The following is a 24,004-nucleotide window of genomic DNA, read 5'->3' on the forward strand; positions in this document are numbered from 1 at the left end:
CCGGACCAGAAGTAACGTCACAAGTGGGTGTGCTGTTCACTTTGTCAGAGGGTATGCCCACAAGCCTTACTCTTACGCTTTTATAGCGTTTTGAAAGGGTGTAATTGAAATATTTATTTTAATCCAAACTGCATAAGACTAACAGAATTTTTGGAGGTCATACCTAAACCAAGCAAGCATATGCGAAAATCTGGAGATATAACCCTTAATGTGCCAATAGGCCCACAAGGTCCTCATCTCAGACCCAGTTACCAACTATTTTACAGAGTTCTGAGGGTGAAATTTCCTCTGAGCAACCAGAGCAGGTTGCTGAACCAGAGATTGATTTTACTTTTAGATTTAAAGTGGAGCATTTCTGGCACCTCCTTCAGGAAGTTTCAATCACTTAAGATCTCTCAGAATGTAAACCTGAGAATCTGTTAATAAGTTGAAGTCTTTAAGGCTCTGCCTACACTACCAAAGGCCTTTGATGCATTGGATTTGGTTACAGACTATATAGCAAATGAGTGGGGAAAAAGCCAAGCAATCCCTTTAGTTCCATTTTAACAGGTTCAAAAGAATGTATCTGCTTTCTGAAAAGAAGTATGGGAAGTGGTTCCCAAGGTGGAAGGGACCATTTCCAAATTAGCAAGACAAACTACTATTTGTGTGGAAGATAGTACTTTGTTTAGGGACCTAATGGACCGGAAATCAGAGTCCCTATTAACAAAACTCTCTTCCCCAGCAAATCTTTAACTAAGGCATGTGTGTACTATAACCTGTGTGGCTGCAGCAGCATCTTTCTGGTGTGATTTTCTTTCCCACGTGGTTTATGATCAACTGTCTGAGGACTTTTCTGGAAACCTTGATCATCATGGTCTAAAAATAAGAGGCCAAGAAATCAAGTTCAAAACTAAACATGAAGAAATGGCCCCCTTTCCCAGAAAATCTTCTTTTAGGAAGCATTATATTCCAGGATTACTGCATAGGCGTTCGTTCCAGGCTTCCTTGAGAACAGTTTCATCTGTCTCACCTTCTAAAAGATCATGTAAAGGCAGCTGCTATTGTACAATGTGTTCAAGATCTAGAGGTTATGGAAGTAATTCAACCTGTACCGCCAAATCAACATGGACAGGGTTTTTATTCCAACCTCTTCATTGTGCCAAAGAAGGAGGGCACCTTCAGACTTATTCTAGATTTAAAGACACTGAACAATTTTCGTATACCCACCTTCAAAATTAAAACTATCCGAACCATTCTACCTCTTATTCAAGAGGGTCAATTTATGACAACTATAGATCTAAAGGATGCTTCTCTGGAAACCCCAATCCACAAGATTCATTACCAGGACTGATTATTCTAAGTTCATCTGTCAAACAGTCTCTCTCATTATGAAGGTAAGCTGCTGTTTGCCTCTTGGAGTATCCTTTCTGTAGCTCACTTTGACCATTTTCGCTACAGGCTCGAGTTTGGGTTGTAGGGGGCAGTCTGAGGGGTAAGGAGGACACAGGGAATATGGTGTCCTCTGGAGGTGGAGCTGACAATCTATATCTTAGACCGCACAATTCTTTGGGCCCTTCAGGCTCTCAGGCCTGGCTTCTTCTCAAGCAAGAGGAATTAATTTGTTTTCCAATCGGACATCATCATAGCGGTGGCTTATATCGACCACCAAGGAGGGACTTGCAATTCCTTAGCCATGAAATAAGTTTCTCACATTCTCTTAAGAGAAGAACAATCTTTGTACCCAATCAGCTATTTATGTTCCAGGAGTGAACAAGTGGGATGCAGATTCTCTGTCCCCAGTCTGTCCATTCAGGGAAATGGTCCCTTCATCAAGACATTTTCAATCAGTTGGTTTTAAAGTGGGGCTTTCCAGATGTAGATCTAATGGCATCCAAACTGAATCACAAGCTTCCAGTTTACTTAGCCAGGTAATGCGATCCAAGAGCTCACATGATAGATGCTCTAGTATGTCCGTAGGATTTTCAATTAGCATATCTGTTTTCGTTCGTCATTCTTCCAAGAGTTATAGTAAGAATTAAACGGGAATCAGCGTCCGTAATACTCATAGCTCCATCCTGCTCCCGCAGAACATGGTATGCAGATCTCATCCAAATATAATCCTCTCCTCCATGGACTCTATCCATAAGTAAGGATCTTCTCTCAAGGTCCTTTACTTCATCCGGATTGATTTAGGGTATTCTCTAAGTCAGTTATTTCTACCATATGACAGGCGAGAAAGTTTGTCACTCCAAAGACCTATCTCTTGATTTGGAAAGCTTGTTTCCTATGGTGGTGGTCTAGATTATTCAGTTTCTACAGGATGGCCTAGGCAAGGGCGTATCGGCTAGTTCCCTTGTTCCATTAAGGGACAAATATCTGCTTTATCTGTTCTGTTACACAAGAAACTGACCAAGTAGCCAGATGTGCAAACCTTTGTTCTCCAACCCTTGGAATTCGAATCTGGTCCCTGGTTTTACAAGGTCCTCCCTTTGAACCTATGCATAACTTGGACCTAAAATGCTGTCTTGGAAGGTTCCTTCTAGCAATTTCCTCTGCAAGACGAGTCTCTGATCTGTAAGCTTTGTTTTGTTATCTTCCCTTCTTAGTTTTTTGTCAGGACAAACGTATGATTTCCTTCCGAATGTGGCCTCTTCAGAGAGCATTAGACAGGAAACTGTTGTACCTTCTTTATGTGCTAAACCTTTTAACTCAAAGGAGTGTCTGCTTTACAATTTGTATGTGGTCATGACCTTAAAATCTTCGGCAACAAAATTATTTTGTTTAGTCTGTGTGTTTGTTTTTCAGGTACCAGGGTCAAAAAGTGATGGCAGTGGCTCTGGCATCTTTACTTAAAGGGACAGTCTACACCAGAATTTCTTTTACAAGATATGACGAGTCCACAGATTTCATCCTTATGGGATTACGCCTCCTTGTCAGCAGGAGGAGGCAAAGAGCACCACAGCAGAGCTGTATATATAGCTCCTCCCTTCCCTCACACTCCAGTCATTCTCTTTGCCTGTGTTAGTGATAGGAAGAGGTAAAGTGAGGTGTTAGTTTAGATTCTTCAATCAAGAGTTTATTATTTTAAATGGTGCCAGTGTGTACTATTTTTTTTTGCTCAAGGGTATAGCAATGGGATCTGTACAGATTCAAGTATGTGTTCTCTGTGACTCCCAGACTGTGTGCTGCCCTGCTGAATATGGTCTTAGTAGATTTTATCTAAGGCCCAGTTTGTTCCCACAGATTCCTGGAGGAGGAGGAGGACCTCTGGCAGTGTGGGACGAATTATGCTGTTCCTCAGCATTGAGGTATGTGCAGTCTACCGCTTTCTGCGACACTTAGTAACTCAGAAAGGACTGTCGTTTTTCCTCTATGAGCTGGCTCTTTTACCCTATGTCTGTGACTTTATATGGTTCTGGGGGCTGCTCTCATATCATTGGGGCATACTGTCATCTGGGGTGTTCGTTAGTAAGAAAGGCACTATTTAACCCCCTTATGTTTTGGGCTGACGCTGGGGATTTTTACCTACACGCAATAACTCTGCTCTAGGTTTTCTCCCTGCAAGGGTTTGTTACAAGCAGACCGGGAGTTTTTTATTTGTATAGGGGGACTGGCTCTTTTTATTGTAGGCACTTGTGTTAGGTGCGACATTCTCCCGGCGGTTCCATTTTTGTTTTATTATTGAGATACTGAGCCGCCCGGGAGTTTTTCGTTTTGATACGCCCACGATGGGCTGGGCACTCTTTCGCGTGCTGGGTGAAGCCGCGCAGTGCCTTCCTAGGAGTCGGAAAGATAGTTGACTCCGGTGCTTGTCTGGGCCGCGTGTGTAGTAGATCACCGGCGGTTTAGACACTGCTGCTCGGATGCTTGTTTTGTCTCTGGATCATAGGGAGCAGGTATGGCAAGGTGATTTTATTTTATTTTCAAAGTGTGCAGTTACTATTCAAATTTAGCTTACTTTTTGGATATGTAAGACACGATTTTATCTTCCAAAGCCACGGTTGTAAAAAGGTTTTTGTACAGTGTACTGAACAAAGATTTTTTTTTTTAATTAAAGGCACAGCCGTTTTTGTTTTGCTACAGTTTTTGTTAAAAGTATATTACATATCTGAATACCATTTTGTTTTTCACTATGGATGATCTTGATGCCAGTACTTGTTCCATGTGTTTAAATGCCACTGTGGAACCCCCACTTACTTTTCTCTTGTAAAGGTGTATCCAGTCCACGGGTTCATCCATTACTTGTGGGATATTCTCCTTCCCAACAGGAAGCTGCAAGAGGACACCCACAGCAGAGCTGTCTATATAGCTCCTCCCCTAACTGCCACCCCTAGTCATTCTCTTGCAGCTCTCGACAAGAAAGGAAGTATCAAGAGAGATGTGGTGACTTAGTGTAGTTTTTACCTTCTATCAAAAGTTTGTTATTTTTAAACGGTACCAGCGTTGTACTGTTTTTACTCTCAGGCAGAAATTGGAGGAAGACTTCTGCCTGGAGGTTTGATGATCTTAGCGGTTTGTAACTAAGGTCCATTGCTGTTCTCACACATAACTGAAGAGCATGGAAAGAAAACTTCAGTTGGGGGGACGGTCTGCAGATTGCCTGCTTTGAGGTATGTTCAGTATATTTTTTTCTAGAGAGATGATAAGGTCTAGAAAATGCTGACAGTGCCTGGTATATTTAAGGTAAGCCTGATACAGTGATTTAACAACAACTGGAATCATGCTTGCAAAAAGGGATAATATTCATGTTAATACCTATATTACTTAGTGTAAAAACGTTTGCATGATTTATAAATAAAAACGTTTTTTCTCTGAGGGTGATAAATCTTTATTTGGGGCCTAGTTTCCACATGGCTTGTTAGATTACTCCTAGGAGTACTTTTTTAAGGCACTCTGACTTTGAGTGCATGGTGGGAGGGGCCTATTTTCTGAGACTTCCAGCTTCCCTGAAGGAGTCCTCTGGCTTATAGGACCTCTATAGAGGTTTAAGGGCAGGTAGGAGCCACAGCAGAGCTGTGGCAGTGTTTTTGACTGTTTGTTAACAGGTTTAATGTTTTTCTAATTCGTTTTTGGGCCTGAGGGGTTAATCATTCATTTGCAAGTGGGTGCAATGCTGCTTTAGTCCCTTATACACACTGTAAAAATTTCGTAGAGTTTACTATTTTTTTTTTACTGTTTTGCAGTTTGTGGTAGTTTTTTTCTCTTAAAGGCACAGTACCGTTTTTTTATTATTGCTTTTTTCACATTTATTAAAGTGTTTTCCAAGCTTGCTGGTCTCATTACTAGTCTGTTAAACATGTCTGACATAGAGGAAACTCCTTGTTCATTATGTTTAGAAGCCATTGTGGAACCCCTCTTAGAATGTGTACCAAATGTACTGACCTTTCTATAAGTTATAAAGACCATATTATGGCTTTTAAAGATTTATCACCTGAGGTTTCTGAGACTGACAAAAGGGAGGTTATGCCATCTAGCTCTCCCCACGTGTCAGAACCTATAACTCCCGCTTAAGGGACGCCAAGTACATCTAGCGCGTCCAATGCGTTTACTTTACAAGACATGGCGGCAGTTATGAATCATACTCTCACAGAGGTATTGTCCAAACTGCCAGGGTTACAAGGAAAGTGAGACAGCTCTGGGGCTAGAACAAATACAGAGCTCTCTGACGCTTTAGTAGCTATGTCTGATATACCCTCACAATGTGCAGAAGTTGAAGCAGGAGAGCTTCTATCTGTGGGTGACTTCTCTGATTCAGGGAAGGCGTTACTTCAGTCTGACTCTGAAATGACAGCATTTAAATTTAAGCTTGAACACCTCCGCGTGTTGCTCACGGAGGTTTTAGCGACTCTGGATGACTGTGACACCATTGTAGTCCCAGAGAAATTGTGTAAAATGGACAAATACTTTGCAGTGCCTGTTTACACTGACGTTTTTCCAATCCCTAAGAGGTTTTGAGAAATTATTACTAAGGAATGGGATAGACCAGGTGTGCCGTTCTCTCCCCTTCCTGCTTTTAAGAAAATGTTTCCTATAGATGCCGCTACACGGGACTTGTGGCAGACGATCCCTAAGGTGGAGGGAGCAGTCTCTACCCTAGCTAAGCGTACAACTATTCCTGTCGAGGACAGTTGTGCTTTCCTAGATCCTATGGATAAGAAATTAGAGGGTTTCCTTAAGAAAATCTTTATACAAGGTTTTATTCTCCAGCCTCTTGCATGCATTACCCCAGTCACTGCTGCAGCGGCTTTCTGGTTCGAGTCTCTGGAGGAGGCTTTACAGGTAGAGACCTCGTTGGATGATATCCTTGACAGGCTTAAAGCTCTTAAGTTAACCAATTCATTTATTTCTGATGCCGTTTTTCATTTAACCAAGCTAACGGCTAAAAATTCAGGTTTTGCCATTCAAGCACGTAGGGCGCTATGGCTTAAATCCTGGTCAGCTGATGTCGCTTCAAAGTCTAAACTTCTCAAGATCCCCTTCAAAGGGCAGACCCTATTTGGGCCTGGACTGAAGGAGATCATTTCTGATATTACTGGAGGAAAAGGCCACGCCCTTCCCCAGGATAGGTCCAACAAGTTAAGGACCAAACAGACTAATTTTCGTTCCTTTCGAAACTTCAAGAGTGGCACAGCTTCATCTTCTTCTTCTACAAAACAAGAGGGAACTTTTGCCCAGTCCAAGCCAGTCTGGAGACCTAACCAGGCTTGGAACAAGGGGAAACAGGCCAAAAAGCCTGCTGCTGCCTCTAAGACAGCATGAAGAAGTAGCCCCCGATCCGGGACCGGATCTAGTGGGGGGCAGATTTTCTCTCTTCGCCCAGGCTTGGGCAAGAGACGTCCAGGATCCCTGGGCTCTGGAGATTGTTTCCCAGGGATATCTTCTTGATTTCAAAGCTTCATCTCCAAAGGGGAGATTTCATCTCTCACAATTATCTGCAAACCAGATAAAGAGAGAGGCATTCTTACATTGCGTTCAAGACCTACTAGTTATGGGAGTGATCCACCCAGTTCCAAAGGAGGAACAGGGGCAGGGCTTCTATTCAAATCTGTTTATAGTTCCCAAGAAAGAGGGAACTTTCAGACCAATCTTGGATCTCAAGATCCCAAACAAATTTCTCAGGGTCCCATCCTTCAAGATGGAGACTATTCGAACCATCCTACCTATGATCCAAGAGGGTCAATATATGACTACCGTGGATTTAAAGGATGCTTATCTACATATTCCGATACACAGGGATCATCATCAGTTTCTCAGGTTCGCCTTCCTAAACAGGCATTACCAGTTTGTGGCTCTTCCCTTCGGGTTAGCCACGGCACCAAGAATCTTTACGAAGGTTCTAGGGTCCCTTCTGGCGGTTCTAAGACAGCGGGGTATAGCAGTAGCCCCTTACCTAGACGACATCCTGATACAGGCGTCAACTTTTCAAATCGCCAGGTCCCATACGGACATTGTTCTGGCATTCCTGAGGTCTCACGGGTGGAAGGTGAACGAAGGAAAGAGTTCTCTCTCACCTCTCACAAGAGTTTCCTTCCTAGGAGCTCTGATAGATTCAGTAGAAATGAAGATTTATCTGACAGAGGTCAGGTTGTCAAAACTTCTAACTCCCTGCCGTGCTCTTTATTCCATTTCTCGTCCGTCAGTGGCTCAGTGTATGGAGGTAATCGGATTAATGGTAGCGGCAATGGACATAGTTCCGTTTGCCCGCCTACATCTCAGACCACTGCAACTTTGCATGCTCAATCAGTGGAATGGGGATTATACAGATTTGTCCCCTCTACTAAATCTGGATCAAGAGACCAGGGATTCTCTTCTCTAGTGGCTATCTTGGGTCCATCTGTCCAAGGGAATGAGTTTCCGCAGGCCAGAATGGACTATAGTAACGACAGATGCCAGCCTTCTGGGCTGGGGTGCAGTCTGGAACTCCCTGAAGGCTCAGGGTTCGTGGACTCAGGAGGAGGCCCTCCTTCCGATAAACATTCTGGAACTAAGATCGATATTCAATGCTCTTCAGGCTTGGCCTCAGCTAGCTGCGGTCAGGTTCATCAGATTTCAGTCGGACAACATCACGACTGTAGCCTATATCAACCATCAGGGGGGAACAAGGAGCCCCCTGGCAATGTTGGAGGTTTCAAAGATAATTCTATGGGCAGAGGTTCACTCTTGCCATCTCTCAGCTATCCATATCCCAGGAGTAGAGAACTGGGAGGTGGATTTTCTAAGTCGGCAGACTTTTCATCCGGGGGAGTGGGAACTCCAACTTGATCCAACTTTGGGGCAAACCAGAACTGGATCTCATGGCGTCTCGTCAGAACGCCAAGCTTCCTTGTTACGGGTCCAGGTCCAGGGATCCCAAGGCAGCGCTGATTGATGCTCTAGCAGCGCCCTGGTCCTTCAGCCTGGCTTATGTGTTTCCACCGTTTCCGCTGCTCCCTCGTCTGATTGCCAAGATCAAGCAGGAGAGAGCTTTGGTGATCTTGATAGCCCCTGCGTGGCCACGCAGGACTTGGTATGCAGATCTGGTGGACATGTCATCCTTTCCACCATGGACTCTGCCGCTAAGACAGGACCTTCTACTTCAAGGTCCTTTCAAACATCCAAATCTAATTTCTCTGCGTCTGACTGCTTGGAGATTGAACGCTTGATTCTATCAAAGCGTGGTTTTTCCGAATCGGTCATTGATACCTTAATTCAGGCTCGAAAGCCTGTCACCAGAAAAATCTATCATAAGATATGGTGTAAATATCCTCATTGGTGTGAATCCAAGGGTTACTCATGGAGTAAGTTCAGGATTCCTAGGATATTATCTTTTCTCCAAGAAGGATTGGAGAAGGGTTTGTCAGCTAGTTCCTTAAAGGGACAGATTTCTGCTCTGTCTATTCTTTTGCACAAACGTCTGGCTGAGGTTCCAGACATTCAGGCGTTTTGTCAGGCTTTAGTTAGGATCAAACCTGTGTTTAAACCTGTTGCTCCGCTATGGAGTTTAAATTTAGTTCTTAAAGTTCTTCAAGGGGTCCCGTTTGAACCTTTGCATTCCATAGATATTAGCTTTTATCTTGGAAAGTTCTGTTTTTAGTAGCTATCTAGTTTCGGAGTTATCTGCTTTACAATGTGATTCCCCTTATCTGATTTTCCATGCAGATAAGGTAGTGTTACGTACCAAACCTGGGTTTCTTCCTAAGGTGGTATCTAATAAGAATATCAATCAGGAGATTGTTGTTCCTTCACTATGTCCTAATCCTTCTTCAGAGAAGGAACATCTATTACACAATCTTGATGTGGTTCGTGCTTTAAAGTTTTATTTACAAGCTACGAAGGATTTTTGTCAAACATCTGCTTTGTTTGTTGTCTACTTTGGACAGAGGAGAGGCCAAAAGGCTTCAGCAACTTTCTCCTGAAAGAATTACAGCTCATTCTACTAGAGCAGTAGCTTCCACATGGGCTTTTAATCATGAGGCCTCTGTTGAACAGATTTGGTATTGGACTTCATCCGTGTCCTAAAGCTTTGGTATTGGTATCCCACAAGTAATGGATGAACCCGTGGACTGGATACACCTTTACAAGAGAAAACAAAATTTATGCTTACCTGATAAATTTATTCCTCTTGTGGTGTATCCAGTCCACGGCCCGCCCTGTCATTTTAAGGCAGGTGTTTTTTATTTTTAAACTACAGTCACCACTGCACCCTATAGTTTCTCCTTTTTTTTGCTTGTCTTCGGTCGAATGACTGGGGGTGGCAGTTAGGGGAGGAGCTATATAGACAGCTCTGCTGTAGGTGTCCTCTTGCAGCTTCCTGTTGGGAAGGAGAATATCCCACAAGTAATTAATGAACCCGTGGACTGGATACACCACACGAGAAATACATTTATCAGGTAAGCATAAATTTTGTTTTTGTCCCTCATGAGAGGGCATTGCAATGTAGAGAGCAGATTTTCCTTAACAAGGATATACCTTAGGATGTTTCTCACACTGATGAGACTCGGGGTATTCCGCAACTTTCTCCCCAAGCGTCACAGCCTTTAACACCCACTCAAGCGACGCCATGTTCTTCAACAGCGTCCACTTCATTCATTCTGCAAGATATTGCTGCAGTTATGTCCTCCAGTCTTACAGAAGTGTTATCTCTGTTGCCGGTTTTACAGGGCAAACGCAGTAGGACAGAGACCCACGCGGTCCCTGCGACTTCTGATGCTTTAATGGCTATCTCTGATATACCTTCCCAGGGCTCTGAATTGTTGAGTAGGGAGGCCCTGTCAGAGGGGGAATTGTCTGACTCTGGAAGTGCATTACCCCCCGACAGAGTCGGAAGTCATGTCCTTCAGATTTAAACTTGAACACCTACGCTTTCTGCTGCGAGAGGTTTTGATGACTCTGGACGATTGCGACTATTGTGGTCCCATCAGAGAAATTATGTAAAATGGACAAATACTTAGAGGTGCCTTCTTATTCAGATGTTTTTCCGGTTCCCAAGAGAATTTTGGAGATTGTTACAAGGGAATGGGAAAGACCGGGTATCCCGTTCTCCCCTTCCCCTATTTTTAAGAAGATGTACCCTATAGCTGACACCGTTCTGGACTTTTGGCAAACCATCCCTAAGGTGGAGGGAGCTATCTCTACCCTGGCTAAGCGTACAACTATCCCTATAGAGGACAGTTGTGCTTTCAAAGACCCTATCGATAAAAAGTTGGAGGGTCTTCTAAAAAAGCTATATGTTCATCAAGGGTTTCTATTGCAACCAACGGCCTGCATTGTAACAGTCACAACTGCGGCTGCCTTTTGGTTTGACGCCCTAGAAGAGTCTCTGAAGGCTGAGACTCCTTTAGAAGAAATAATGGATAGACTTAAGGCCCTTACGCTGGCTAATTCTTTTATTATAGATGCCGCCTTTCAGATAGCCAAATTGTCGGCTAAGAATTCAGGATTTTCCATTTTAGCGCGCAGAGCCTTATGGTTAAAATCTTGGTCTGCGGATGTGTCCTCTAAATCAAAGCTTTTGGCTATTCCCTTCAAGGGAAAGACCCTATTTGGGCCTGATTTGAATGAAATCTTTTCTGATATTACGGGAGGTAAGCGTCATCTCCTCCCTTAAGACAAAACATCTAAGCAAAAGGGGACGACAGAGTAATTTTCGTTCCTTTCATAATTACAAAGGATTTCCCTCTTCCGCTAAACAGGAATGGAACTTTCCTCAAGCCAAAGCCATCTGAAGACCCAACCAGGCTTGGAATAAGGGTAAGCAACCCAAGAAGCCTGCTGCTGCTCCCAAGACAGCATGAAGGGGCGGCCCCTGATCCGGGACTGCATCTAGTAGGGGGCAGACTTTCTCTTTGTCCAGGCTTGGATAAGAGACATTCAGGATCCCTGTACACTGGAAATCGTGTCTCAAGGGTATCAGCTGGAGTTTAAAAATTCCTTCCCAAGGGGAAGGTTTCTTCTTTCACGATAGTCTGTAGACCCGATAAAAAGAGAGGCGTTCTTACGTTGTGTTAAAGACCTCTCCACTATGGGAGTAATTTGTCCCGTTCCAATACAGGAACAGGGGCAGGGGTTTTACTCAAATCTTTTTGTGGTTCCCAAAAAAGAGGGAACGTTCAGACCCATTCTAGATCTCAAGAGTCTAAAGTCTAAACAAGTTCAAGATGGAGACTATTCGGACAATTCTTCCATTGATCCAAGAGGGTCAATATATGACTACCGTGGACTTAAAGGATGCATATCTTCATATTCCTATTCAGAGATCATCACCAGTTCCTGAGGTTTGCCTTTCTGGACAAACATTTTCAGTTTGTGGCCCTTCCTTTCGGGTTGGCCACGGCACCCAGGATCTTCACAAAGGTTCTAGGGTCTCTGCTGGCGGTTCTCAGACCGCGGGGCATTGCAGTGGCGCCTCATCTGGACAATATTCTGATCCAGCTGACAAAGTCTCATACCGACATTGTCATATCCTTTTTAAGGACTCACGTGTGGAAGGGGAATCTGGAAAAGAGTTAATTCCACAGACAACGGTTCCCTTCCAGGGAACTCTAATAGACTCTGTATCTATGAAAATCTTTTTGACGGAAGTCAGAAAGTTAAAGATTCGGAATACATACTGAACCCTTCAGTTCAATCCTAGACCATCAGTGGCTCAGTGCATGGAGGTAATCGGATTGATGGTGGCGGCTATGGATATTATTCTGTTTGCTCGTGTTCATCTCAGACCTCTACAACTGAGCATGCTCAGGCAGTGGAATTTAGATTATGCAAATTTGTCTCCTCAGATCTGGATCAGGAGACAAGAGACTCTCTTCTTTGGTGGTTGTCGCCAGATCATCTGTCCCAAGGGACGTGCTTCCGCAGACCCTCATGGGTGATGGTGACAACGGACGCCAGTCTACTAGGTTGGGGTGCAGTCTGGAATTCCCTGAAGGCTCAGGGTGTGTGGACTCGGTCGGAGTCTCTACTTCCAATCAATATTCTGGAATTGAGAGCAATATTTAATGTGCTTCAGGCTTGGCCTCAGTTGGCTTCGGCCAAATTCATCCGGTTTCAGTCGGACAACATCACGACTGTGGCTTACATCAATCCTCAGGGAGGAACAAGGAGTTCCTTAGCGATGACAGAAGTATCCAAGATAATTCGGTGGGCGGAGGTACACTCTTATCTGTCAGCAATCTACATCCCAGGAGTGGACAACTGGGAGGCGGATTTTTTGAGCAGACAGACGTTTCATCCGGGGGAAAGCGCGTGCTTTCTCTCTGGGCTCGGTTTGCCTTAGCAGGACATGTGACCTCTTATCCGGTATTATTATCCAGCGTAGAGGGTCTCTGTTGTATTTTGTGATGGTGGTATTACGATTGCCTGCTTTTTTTCTAATATTCATAATTTCGAGGCACACACCGAATATGCGGCGCATTACTTGTTGGCGGGTCACGGACCCGATTCTCCGCCTTAGCCTTGATTTCTCAGGAGTCGGCTAGCGGAGTGGCATCTCTTCTATAATGGTTATCTACTCAGGAGACCTACCTTGGCAACTCCTGCTTGGTGTTAAATGGACATAAAACAAATTGGGATAGAGACAAAATAATATAATATGTACTTGAATTACTTTACTGGAAAATGTATACTGCAGTGCCTCGTCATTGACCCTTTCTTTTTAGTTTCTGAATTGTAGAGCTCTAACTCCCCCCCACACATTTCCTTTTATGGCTGTAGCTATAGCCACCTTTGTTTTGGTAAAATGCAGAAGTGAATAAGGGTTATCTACTGGAGCATGCCTAGAAGCTGTGAACTCAGTTGAAATTCAGTGCCTCTGTCTAAACACTGATAAGGGGGGTGGAGTTAGCACAGCTTTGTAACTAATTTTCCTTATTTTTGAAAATTATTTTAAAATACTTACCAGCAATTTTTAAATATTTTTTAATGCAAACTATTTTTACTTAATTAGAGCTTTTAGGATATGCACAGATCTCAAGCTGTTTTATGGCACCTTAAGGAAAGCACTATCAGAGATTCTGATTGAATAAAGTTTTTCATCCAGTCTGAGGTTAATCCTATCAGAGATCCAAGATTTTTCAAATGTTTTAAAAGAATATAAATTCTGCATTAAGAACTTTAGGTGCTGTGACTTTAGAGAGGCACAAGCTGTGGGCTATATGCCTTTTCTTTTTTATGACACGATGAGTCCACGGATCATCTTAATTACTAATGGGATATTCACCTCCTGGTCAGCAGGAGGAGGCAAAGAGCACCACAGCAGAGCTGTTAAATAGCTCCTCCCTTCCCTCCCACCCCAGTCATTCTCTTTGGGAGAGGTATTTAAGCCTTTGGCTGAGGTGTCTTTGCCGCCTCCTGGTGGCCAGGTTCTGAATTCCCAAAAGTAATGAATGCAGCTGTGGACTCTTTACATGAGAAGAAAAGAAAATTATCAGGCAACCATAATTTTATGTTTTTTATTAGCTATTCACAAGAAGAGACTGCTAATTCATGTGGGCCATATAGATAATATACTCCTTTTCTTGACACTGCATTCATTGGCTAAAATGCAAGTCCATAGATAATACATAGTCATGGGATAAGGGGGCTGTCAGAAGAGGCTTAGATACCAGGTAATCACAGAGATTAAAAGTATATTAATATAGCCATGTTGGTTATGCAAAACTGGGAAATGGGTAATGAAGGGATTATCTATCTTTTTAAACAATAGAAATTTTGGAGTAGACGGTCCCTTTAAATAAAATACAGGTTTTTGGAGTTTGCTGCCATGTAAACTAGAAAAGAAAATTAGTTAAGACTTCACCAGAAAGTGAAAAGGGCTTTTCATTCACAACTGTTGTTTTTTTTTTTTATCTAAATAATTATATTTTACTTATTCATGTTTTTACTCATTCTTGTTTTTTTTTTATATTTATTTTAGCAATGAGGTGCCAAATGGATCGGGGCTGAACCAAGATCTCACTTTGCTGTCTGGGAAGACTTCGTCTCTATCCCTTTCAGATGATACTCAAACCGGAGGGGACAAGGGCGAGCCCTTGAGAACTGGAGTCAGCACCAACTCTGCTCAATAATGTGCTGAGGCTCTTACCCACATACCAGACTCCTCCTAATTCTTTTTTTTTTAAAAAATATTTGAAGGTGTTTTGGTTTGTGGGAAGAAGATAAAAATTAAACAGCGCATTTTTTTTATTTATTATAATTTTATTTTTTTTTGAGGGGGGAGAGGATAGAACCTAAGGGTGGTTGAGGAGAGGTTAATACATGCATTGCTTTATTTACCCCGTTTTTGGGGGTCAGTAGGGATCTGTGACCTTATTCCTCTGCCCCCTCTCCTCCAAGCATGATAGACTAAATATATGATGTGCATTGAAAACACCACTAGTAAGAACAACCTCTGCACATATTTTCACATTAACACATTTTTTAATAAAAAAATATACATAATACAAAATATATATTAAAAAAGACACAGATGAAAATTAGCAGTATCTGCAAGCAATTCAAGATTAGTTGTTTTTGTTCTGTGAATGAACTTAATTTTAATACCTTTGGATGCCTTGGATGCAAGGCTTTAAAGACAAAAAAGGAAGATATTATATATATATATATATACTCTGTTTGATTAATTGTACGATCTTATTGCTGTAGATTACATTTTTTTTCTTGTTTTATTTGGATGGTATTACATAGCCAGTACTCTGGTGAATATAGTCTTTCCAGCTAGGATTATAACTGGAGAGTTGTATTTTCCATCAAGGTAGCTTTCTCACATACTGTGACCTGCCTAAGTTTTTTTTACTCCATTTTGATCATCTCTGCCCTGTAGTGTTAGAAAGATCGAGAAAATATTTTTTCTGAATAATTTAGAAAAAATAATGTTCATTTCATTTGTTTTAGAAATGAACTTGAATATGTGAAGTACACACTAATGCATTATAAACTGTTTCTCCTGCCCATTTTTTAGGCATCTACAACAGTTCTTCTCTTTAACTTATATCTCTCATTAACACATATAATGTTGGTATAGAGTTTTCTGAGGAAGTCTTCCTTTGATCTACTTTGCCACGTCAAAAATGGTTACACTAAAAAACATCTTTTAGATTAAGTGTTTGGCCTTTGCATCTTGCCGCACAGCAGTTAGTGGAGACAACAAATGTAAGCTAATTTAAGATTGTTAGTGGACCAGTTCAACTCTTCATATTTGCTACAGAACATCAACTATTAGTGTAATTGTATTTTCACCTCTTTTCCTCAGGGCAGAGAACTGGCTATGTAATAACTTCCCACATTGTTCTTGTGGGGTAAAAGCGAGAATTAAATTTCGTTCTTGTATTTTCTTCCTTTTTCTTTATCTTTTTCTTCCAATTTTCTTTAATCTTTAACTCCTGCTGGGTTAGTGTCTGCCTCAGCGTTACGTTCTGTGAATCCTATTTAGAAAGATGTTTAAAAGAAAATTGTATAACATACAAACCTGTAAGGTAAAATAGGGTGGGAGTTTTCAGGTTCCTTGTTTGCCTACCAGTTGAGGTTTCCAAACTGAAGGTGCTTGGAAAGAGCACCTGTTTGATTTCCCTTATTGCCAAGAGGAGGCACCGCGTTTAATATACTGTTTCACATTGAATTAAATTGAACATTTCGGACCTGCTGGTCACACATTTGATATTTACTTATAATTGCTTGGGACTCAAGCTTTGTCTTTTGTTTGTTTTTGTTTTAAATTTAAATAAAATACCATAGATTGTATATGCATGTATATAACTACAATTATATGCTTGTATATATAACACCTTTTAAAGATTTGGGGGTTTTTTTTTCTTTTTTGATGAGTGCAGCTGTTTATTATTTGAATGTCTGAGTGCAGCATCATGGAAGAAATTGTACAACGTTAGAGGGTAAAATTGGAATGTAAAACACTTTACCTCTTGGTTCTGCCTATTAATTTTCTTTCTGCTAATTATACGGTTGTAGCTGATAAAATTGTAGCACTCTGCACTACATAATTAAAAAGCTAGTGATCAGAATGACATTCTATCCCAAATCCTTTAGTTTTAGATTTTGTGCATTCCTGATCTTCTGTTATCAGACTGGCAAGTATTTATTGCACTTTAATGCTTGATATACCTTCTATCATTGAAGGGTTAGGTAGTCGTTTGCAGCAAAAACTTTTTTTTTTGTTTACCCTCTCAACTTTTACAAGCCTAAAGTTTTATAGGACTTGTAAATTTAAAAATATATTAGGGCAAATTTTTTAAAGTGAGTGTAAACTTTCATGAATCAGTGCCCGTTTTTTAAAAATACTATTAAAAACAGGGGCACTTTCATTCATGAACGTTTACATTGCAGCATTTTTTTAAAAAAATACCTTTTTCTTCAGCAAAGCCGGACCAGCGATCCCCTGTCCGCAGCTCCTCTGTACTTACATCAGCGATGACGAATCAGACTTCCTCATTTCATGGTGTGCACCCCCAGAGCAAACATTTCCTGAGGCTACGTCGTGATTGAGGAAGCCGTTTCGTCATTGGTGTGCTAAGTACAGCATGAGAAGTGGACGGGGAATCGCTGGTCCGGCTTGGCTGCAGAAAAAGTTAAGTATTAAAAAAAATGCAATGTAAACTTTCATGAATAAAAGTGCCCCTTTTTTTAATATTATTTTAAAAAAACAGGCACTAATTCATGAAAGTTTACATTCACTTTAATTTCCAGGCAATTCCAAGAAGTAATATTGAATGGTGTTACGCTTGTGGGCTCGGTCATCAGTTTAAATTCTATACCACAAATTTGAATCCCTTTCCCATTAATGCACATTGGCTTTAAAGTTCATTTGGTTAAAAAAAAAAAAAAAAAAAAAAAGGTCCCTTTTATTGGGATATAGTATGGTATTGAGTATTAAGGTGCACTCTGAGCTTCCCCTTAACTTTTTTTGTTGGTGTGATTTTGCGGTATTAAATCCAAGTTTCCTGTAATGTTTCGTTCTAGAACTGTCTAATGAATCATTTTTGATCAAACACTACACCTAAAATGAAGTGTTTTGGAGTTATAGTTGCAGTATGACCACTTATTTTGACAGCCCTTTCACAAGCATATTACATAGCTACCTGCATCTGTGTATTGATAATATATATATATATATATATATATATATATATATATATATTTGTGCTAAAGCTTAAAGGGACAGGAAACCCATCTTTCTTTATTTCTTAAATTTAGATAGAGCATACAGTTTTAAACAACTTTCCAATTTACTTCTATTTCATTTGCTTCATTATTTTGGTATCCTTCGTTGAAAAGCATAGCTAGATAGGTCCAGCACCTGGGTGCTATTTGCTGATTGGTGGCTGCACATATAAAATGTGCAGCCACCAATCAGCAAATAGCAACCAGGTGCTAAGCCTACCTAGCTATGCTTTTCCACAAAGGATACCTAACTAATGAAGCAAATTAGATATTAGTAAATTAGAAATTAGTTTAAATGTGTATGCTCTATCTGAATCATGAATGAAAAAAAATTGTGTTTCCTGTCCCTTTAAGTTTCCCTACTTTTATGCTTCTTTATAGTTTGTATATTGAACTAGCCCATCCCCATCATCCATAAAGGTAGCATAACTCAAACTGCTGCCTTTAAAATCAGCATTAAGTTACAGGGCTATTGTAAGTGAAACAAATATTTATATTTTTCACCTAAACACTCTCTGCATCTACTAACACCCTCTAATATTGTGTTGTACTTTATTTTCCTTGAAATGTGTCGGACGTTTAAACAGCCAGTAAAGCCACAAAATAATGTTATATAATTCTGCACATAGTGCAGAATTATATAACATCAACTTAGCGCGAGCTTTCTACCTGAAAGGATTTCAGAGAAAAATTCCTACGAAAATTACTTTTACAGTACGCCGCTCCTGGCTTTACTGAGCCGGTCTGTTTGTTTTCCCTAAGCGCGTCGGGCACGCTGTCTATTCACAGCTGGCCCGATCGTGCCATTAAACTCAATGTAGCTTGCTCTCGCTCTGGTCTGGTTGCAGGAGCAAGCTACATTGAGTTTAATGGCGCGATCGGGCTGGCTGTGACAGCGTGCCCGATGCGCTTATGGAAAACAAACAGACTCGCTCAGTAGAGCCAGGAGTGGCGTACTGTAAAAGTAAATTTAGTAGTACTTTTTTTCTGAAATCCTTTCAGGTAGGAAGCTGGCGCTAAGCTAATGTTAAATAATTTTGCACTATGTGCAGAAATATATAACGTTATTTTGTGGGTCTACTGGCCCTTTAAGTATGCCAGCTGCCTCATCAAAATAGGAAGAAAAAAAGGAACGAAAAAAAAGAATGCATTCAGACGAATTTGTTTAGCCAATAACTTCTGTGAAGTTGCTCTTTTCTAATGGTGTTATAACTCCATTATGTTGAAAACGTGGGGAAACCTCCAACTGGTAGACAAATTACACATCCACATGGAATACTGTTAAGAATCGGTGGGAAAAATGACACCCCTGTTTAAGACCTGAAGAAGTCTAGTCTTGTGATCAGCATTGTGATAAATTCTTATTGTAATATTTGTAGTTTGATTGAGATTTCTAGTACAGTGAGAAGATCCTATTGACTTATTTAGGACTTGCTCATTAGGCTGTAGTCATTTAGTCTTCAGCCAGCTACAAAAAAAAAAATTGTTTGTTATTTGTATTATGTTGCTAGTGTGATGAATGGGGTGAAACTGGCTGGTTTCTATACTGAACCAAGTTTAGTCCCCATTTTATTTGGGGTTGTCACAGTGCTGATTTAAGTGTGCCGTAGATGTAAATAAAATCCTACTGGTATACTGTACAATGTAAAACTTAAGATTACATATTAAGAGTAGACTTAATTGCAGCCTGTGATTATAAAGCAACATGATTATGATGAATTGGTATTATGTTCGGTTCTTTTAGGTAGTGCAAGGTTACCTATTTTAAAAATGTATATTAATCATGGTGTACTCAGTATTAAATATAAAAAAAAACTAATGTCTTACTCATCCAGGGCTAGAGAACTAGCAGGAGTTTCCACTTTTGTTTATGTATATATGCATATAAGTATGTATAGGTGTAACTTTATTGCTAAATATTAATACAAGATTATCTATATTTTATGTGGGTTACATCAGGTTCCAAGAGCTTAAATTTTCTTAAGGTAGCCATTAAATAAAGATAACCAATAAGAGGCCATATTGCCCAAGCCATCATCCTCAGTAGCCCCTTGTTACTAGGGACAGACAATGTGCACAACACTTCAGTCTGCCTTTTGTGGCAATGAGCAGCCAGATACTCCTGGTACAACCAGAGCTGCCAAAGAATGTAAGCTTTATACTACTATTAGGCAAGAATAAAATATGTATGCATTTTTTAAATAGGTATCCTTGCACAACTTGCACTGTTTATGGCCCTGTTACTATGTGGTTGCGCATTATTTGTCAAGACCAAGGTTTCATATGATTAAATTGACCAAAACAACAAAAACCTTGTTGACATATATCTGTCTGCTATAACTTTTATTCAGTCACAGATGAGACCACCAGGAACATTTTCTGTTGATGCAGACAATGTTACTTTACTGTATTTAGCAACAATTAGTTTAACAAAGTAGCCTGGTAAAACAAATCGTAGGCGGCTATCACAAGACTATGTTCTCTCAGGTCTTTACAGTTTGTGTAAAACACAGTTATCTCTGGTGAAGTGTAGGGCGCTTATGTTAGCTTCAAATTACACAGCTAAAATACATAGATTGTGTATCTATTATGTTGTCACTTTAAAAATGTAAAAGTTAAAAAATAAATAAGAGTATAAAAGTTTGCATATGCTAGCACAAGGCCTTTAAATTTTTGGGGCACATAATAATAGTCTACTTTTATTTGCTGCCTTTTAATATTTATAATACAACGTTTAGAGAACTCTGGCTTTACCTAAACTTACAGAAAATATGTGAGGTTTTCTTTACATATGGGCCTGTGAGTTGTGTAAGCCAATGAGTGCTTACAGAATCATTACAAATATTTGGGGACAAAATTGTAGTTGTGTGCCAAAAAATTGGAATATCCATGTGCAGCTACTGTAGACATTTCCATATGATATTAGTGAATTTGTTTTTTTCAGTTCTTCCATTTAATATCAAGTTTCCTTTCAGCATTTTTTTTTACACTAGTAATTGTTAAATGCGCCCCATATTTCATCAGATGTAGGACATCATTTACAAGTCAGCATTTTAATTCTTTCGGGCTGGATTCAGTTTACGAATTATTATTATTAATAATTTCTTTGTTCTTTTGGCTCATACCAGTCTCTCAGAGACATTCTGCAGCTATTAATCACCTTTTTGGGTGGAGTTATTATTTTTTTGTTTTACTTTGTTTTTTTTTAACTTTTTAACTTTTTGATGCATTTTGCTTGAAAAAGAGCTTGTGATATTCACCAATCTTATTGATTGTTCTGTGACTGTGCCCTGCAGAGGTTTAATAAACAAAATTTAAAAAAAAAAAATCTGTGTGTGTTGTTACATTAAACTATTTTCTTTTTCTCTTTGTGTGCTAAAATACATCATTATTATACCTTATAGCATAGTGGAGAGCCAATGGCATCTGTGCCTACAATGCATAAAGAAAATGTTGCCACTGCCTTGTTTCATTTGACAGTAATTACAGTGGGTAGCATACATCATCATCTGGCCATTCTTGGGAAACATTACATCAGTTTGCCTGAATGCCTGCGTAATAAATATCAAAGTGCTATAAGAGCAGGGGTAGACGCTGGTGAAGACATGTTAATAACACCACCAATAAGCCAGCTGATATATAGTTATTGACAATATTCTAAAACAAAATTTCAACTTCTGCTTTCCAAAAACATGACACCCTTCCCTTGCTTTATGTAGGATAGAACTGATTTCTAGTTGTGGAACTTTGAATCCATCTTACCAATCTTTCACATATTTTGAGAATTCTTTAGGGTATGGACCTCTGTTGTAAAAGAATAAATGAGAGCTTTCTAAAAAAAAAAATATATATATACTAATCTTTAACAAGCTAAGCATGCATTCTTAACATGCATACTACAGGTATATGTTTAAACATCCATGTATCTGAATAACTCTCTCTAAAGGGTGTACACTCTGAGGAAGTGCTAAAACATAGCAAATTCAGGTATGTTATAGTATTTGAGGTTTCATTTTAGAGTACCAATTTTTTTTTTTTTTAATTGTGAAATATTTTTTATTAGAAATTCAAAGACAAATTCACTAGAGACCATATAATGCAAATACAAACTTCAAATAAATGAAGAACCACAGTATAAATTAATCAAGTTCTTAACTCTGAGGAGAAAATCTATGTCTATCATAGGTCCATCTGCCAAACTGTTGACTAGCATAAGATTTCTTTCATAATGGTGGTAAAAGTCGACACTCCATTACTCCTGGGAATTACCTTCCGTGCCACTAGGAGGAGCAAAGATTCTGAAACCTCAAGAGCTCTATACAACCCCTGAACAGAAAATAGGAGTGCCAAAGAGGCTAAAGTATGCTATCAGGAACTAGTAATACTTATAATTAAAACACATTTATTACAAATATAGTTTAAAAGGGGGTTACAAGTACCTATGTAGGTCAAGTACAATAACAAGAAATCTATATACAACAAATGTGAACAATGTATATAAAAAAACAATAGTGCAATAAGTTAGTTTGGATGTCACCAAAACTGAAAAACTATTTAAAAACTAATTGAGGCGTGAAATGTGAAGTCCTCAAAGTGAGTCCAATATGTGGTCCTTGATGTGATAAGAAAAAGAATGGAATAAAAAATAGATATATGGGGGGCGTGTCCAGGCAGCGCTGTGAGAGGACGCAAAATCAGAGGTCTCCAGACTGAGATCGATAATCTGCCAATTATTGATGTAATCTGACAACATGCTTGGTAAAATATCTATTTAACTTAACAAAAGCCTACTGATCCCGATGATACCAAGCTTTGTTGTATCTATGCCGTCTATACCCTGATCCGGACCGTTGAGGCCTTGGGTGGCGGCCTTGTGCAGGACCCTCAACATCCTCCCCTGGTACACCGGGTAAAATAGTCAATTATTGGCTATTTATTAACCAACACATAGCTACACTAAAAATGGAGGAGGCTCACAAGATATTACAAGCTCTGCTACAATATTTTGATCAACAGCTAGAAAGGTTCGTCTCTGACCTAATCAACATTCTAGAAACGGCAATCGGGGGAGAAGTGGAAAATAAATTGCATAGCCTTGAGTCGGGAGAAACACTAACAGTGCAACTAAAATACACTAACAGCCATAATATCGATCCTGGGGCCATATTGCAAGATCTGGCTAGCCCACACCCTCTCAACCACATCACAAGAAGATCTAAGCAAGCAGCAGCCGTCGAGAGTAACAGCAATGTTGGAGCTGATTTTGCAGGTCTTGACGCTTCAACTACCTCCCGTTCCTAAACCTTATCCTAAAATAGCAAAGGGAGAGCCTTGCTTGCTTCTGGCCTTAGACCGTGGAGGGGCAGCCGACTTCCGCGGTCGGGACCTAGAGCCCTCGGAACTCATACCCTTCACAAAAAGATCCAACGTCATCACAAAGGCAAGATAACCTACTACTTTAATGGTTACCCCACAGGCACGAAGAGGTCGTTATGTATATGTCGAAGCCTCATGTGTAAAATCATTGAAGATGCTGTCCCCCAGACTTGGTATCGGATAAAGTATCCTATAATCACTAATTTGGGCTGAGAACCGGTAGCCTCACTGCACTCATTTCGGATGCCCTAAGGACTGGTTACTCCTTTTGTAAATAACTCTGTCTCTATTAAAGCTCCACACCATAAGATGTTTACTCACACCTTTGTATACCCTATTACATATAACATTTATTCTGAAGACAAAGCTGTATATGTTGGTATTGATAAGTTGCAGTGGTTGCCATTTCTTTCATGTAATTAGCAAGAGTCCATGAGCTAGTGACGTATGGGATATACATTCCTACCAGGAGGGGCAAAGTTTCCCAAACCTCAAAATGCCTACAAATACACCCCTCACCACACCCACAAATCAGTTTTACAAACTTTGCCTCCTATGGAGGTGGTGAAGTAAGTTTGTGCTAGATTCTACGTTGATATGCGCTCCGCAGCAGGTTGGAGCCCGGTTTTCCTCTCAGCGTGCAGTGAATGTCAGAGGGATGTGAGGAGAGTATTGCCTGTTTGAATTCAATGATCTCCTTCTACGGGGTCTATTTCATAGGTTCTCTGGTTATCGGTCGTAGAGATTCATCTCTACCTCCCTTTTCAGATCGACGATATACTCTTATATATATATACCATTACCTCTGCTGATTTTCGTTTCAGTACTGGTTTGGCTTTCTACAAACATGTAGATGAGTGTCCTGGGGTAAGTAAGTCTTATTTTCTGTGACACTCTAAGCTATGGTTGGGCACTTTTTTAATAAAGTTCTAAATATATGTATTCAAACATTTATTTGCCTTGACTCAGGATGTTCAAACATTCCTTATTTTCAGAC

At 40.3% G+C, this 24,004-nt stretch overlaps 1 protein-coding gene across 12 annotated transcripts in view; it reads left to right on the forward strand.

Moving 5' to 3' along the window:
• Positions 1-16,249, forward strand: part of RC3H1 (ring finger and CCCH-type domains 1) — a 473,299-nt gene extending 457,050 nt beyond the window's left edge. For all 12 annotated transcript variants that reach the window (XM_053693264.1, XM_053693271.1, XM_053693272.1 and 9 more), the window contains one exon: positions 14,375-16,249. In XM_053693264.1, coding sequence (XP_053549239.1) covers positions 14,375-14,525 — 151 coding nt within the window. In that variant the 3' untranslated portion in view covers positions 14,526-16,249. The remainder of the gene's footprint in view (positions 1-14,374) is intronic.
• The last annotated feature ends 7,755 nt before the right edge of the window (positions 16,250-24,004 follow it).

This window comes from Bombina bombina, chromosome 10, assembly GCF_027579735.1.
Source record: "Bombina bombina isolate aBomBom1 chromosome 10, aBomBom1.pri, whole genome shotgun sequence".
Lineage (NCBI taxonomy): Eukaryota > Metazoa > Chordata > Amphibia > Anura > Bombinatoridae > Bombina > Bombina bombina.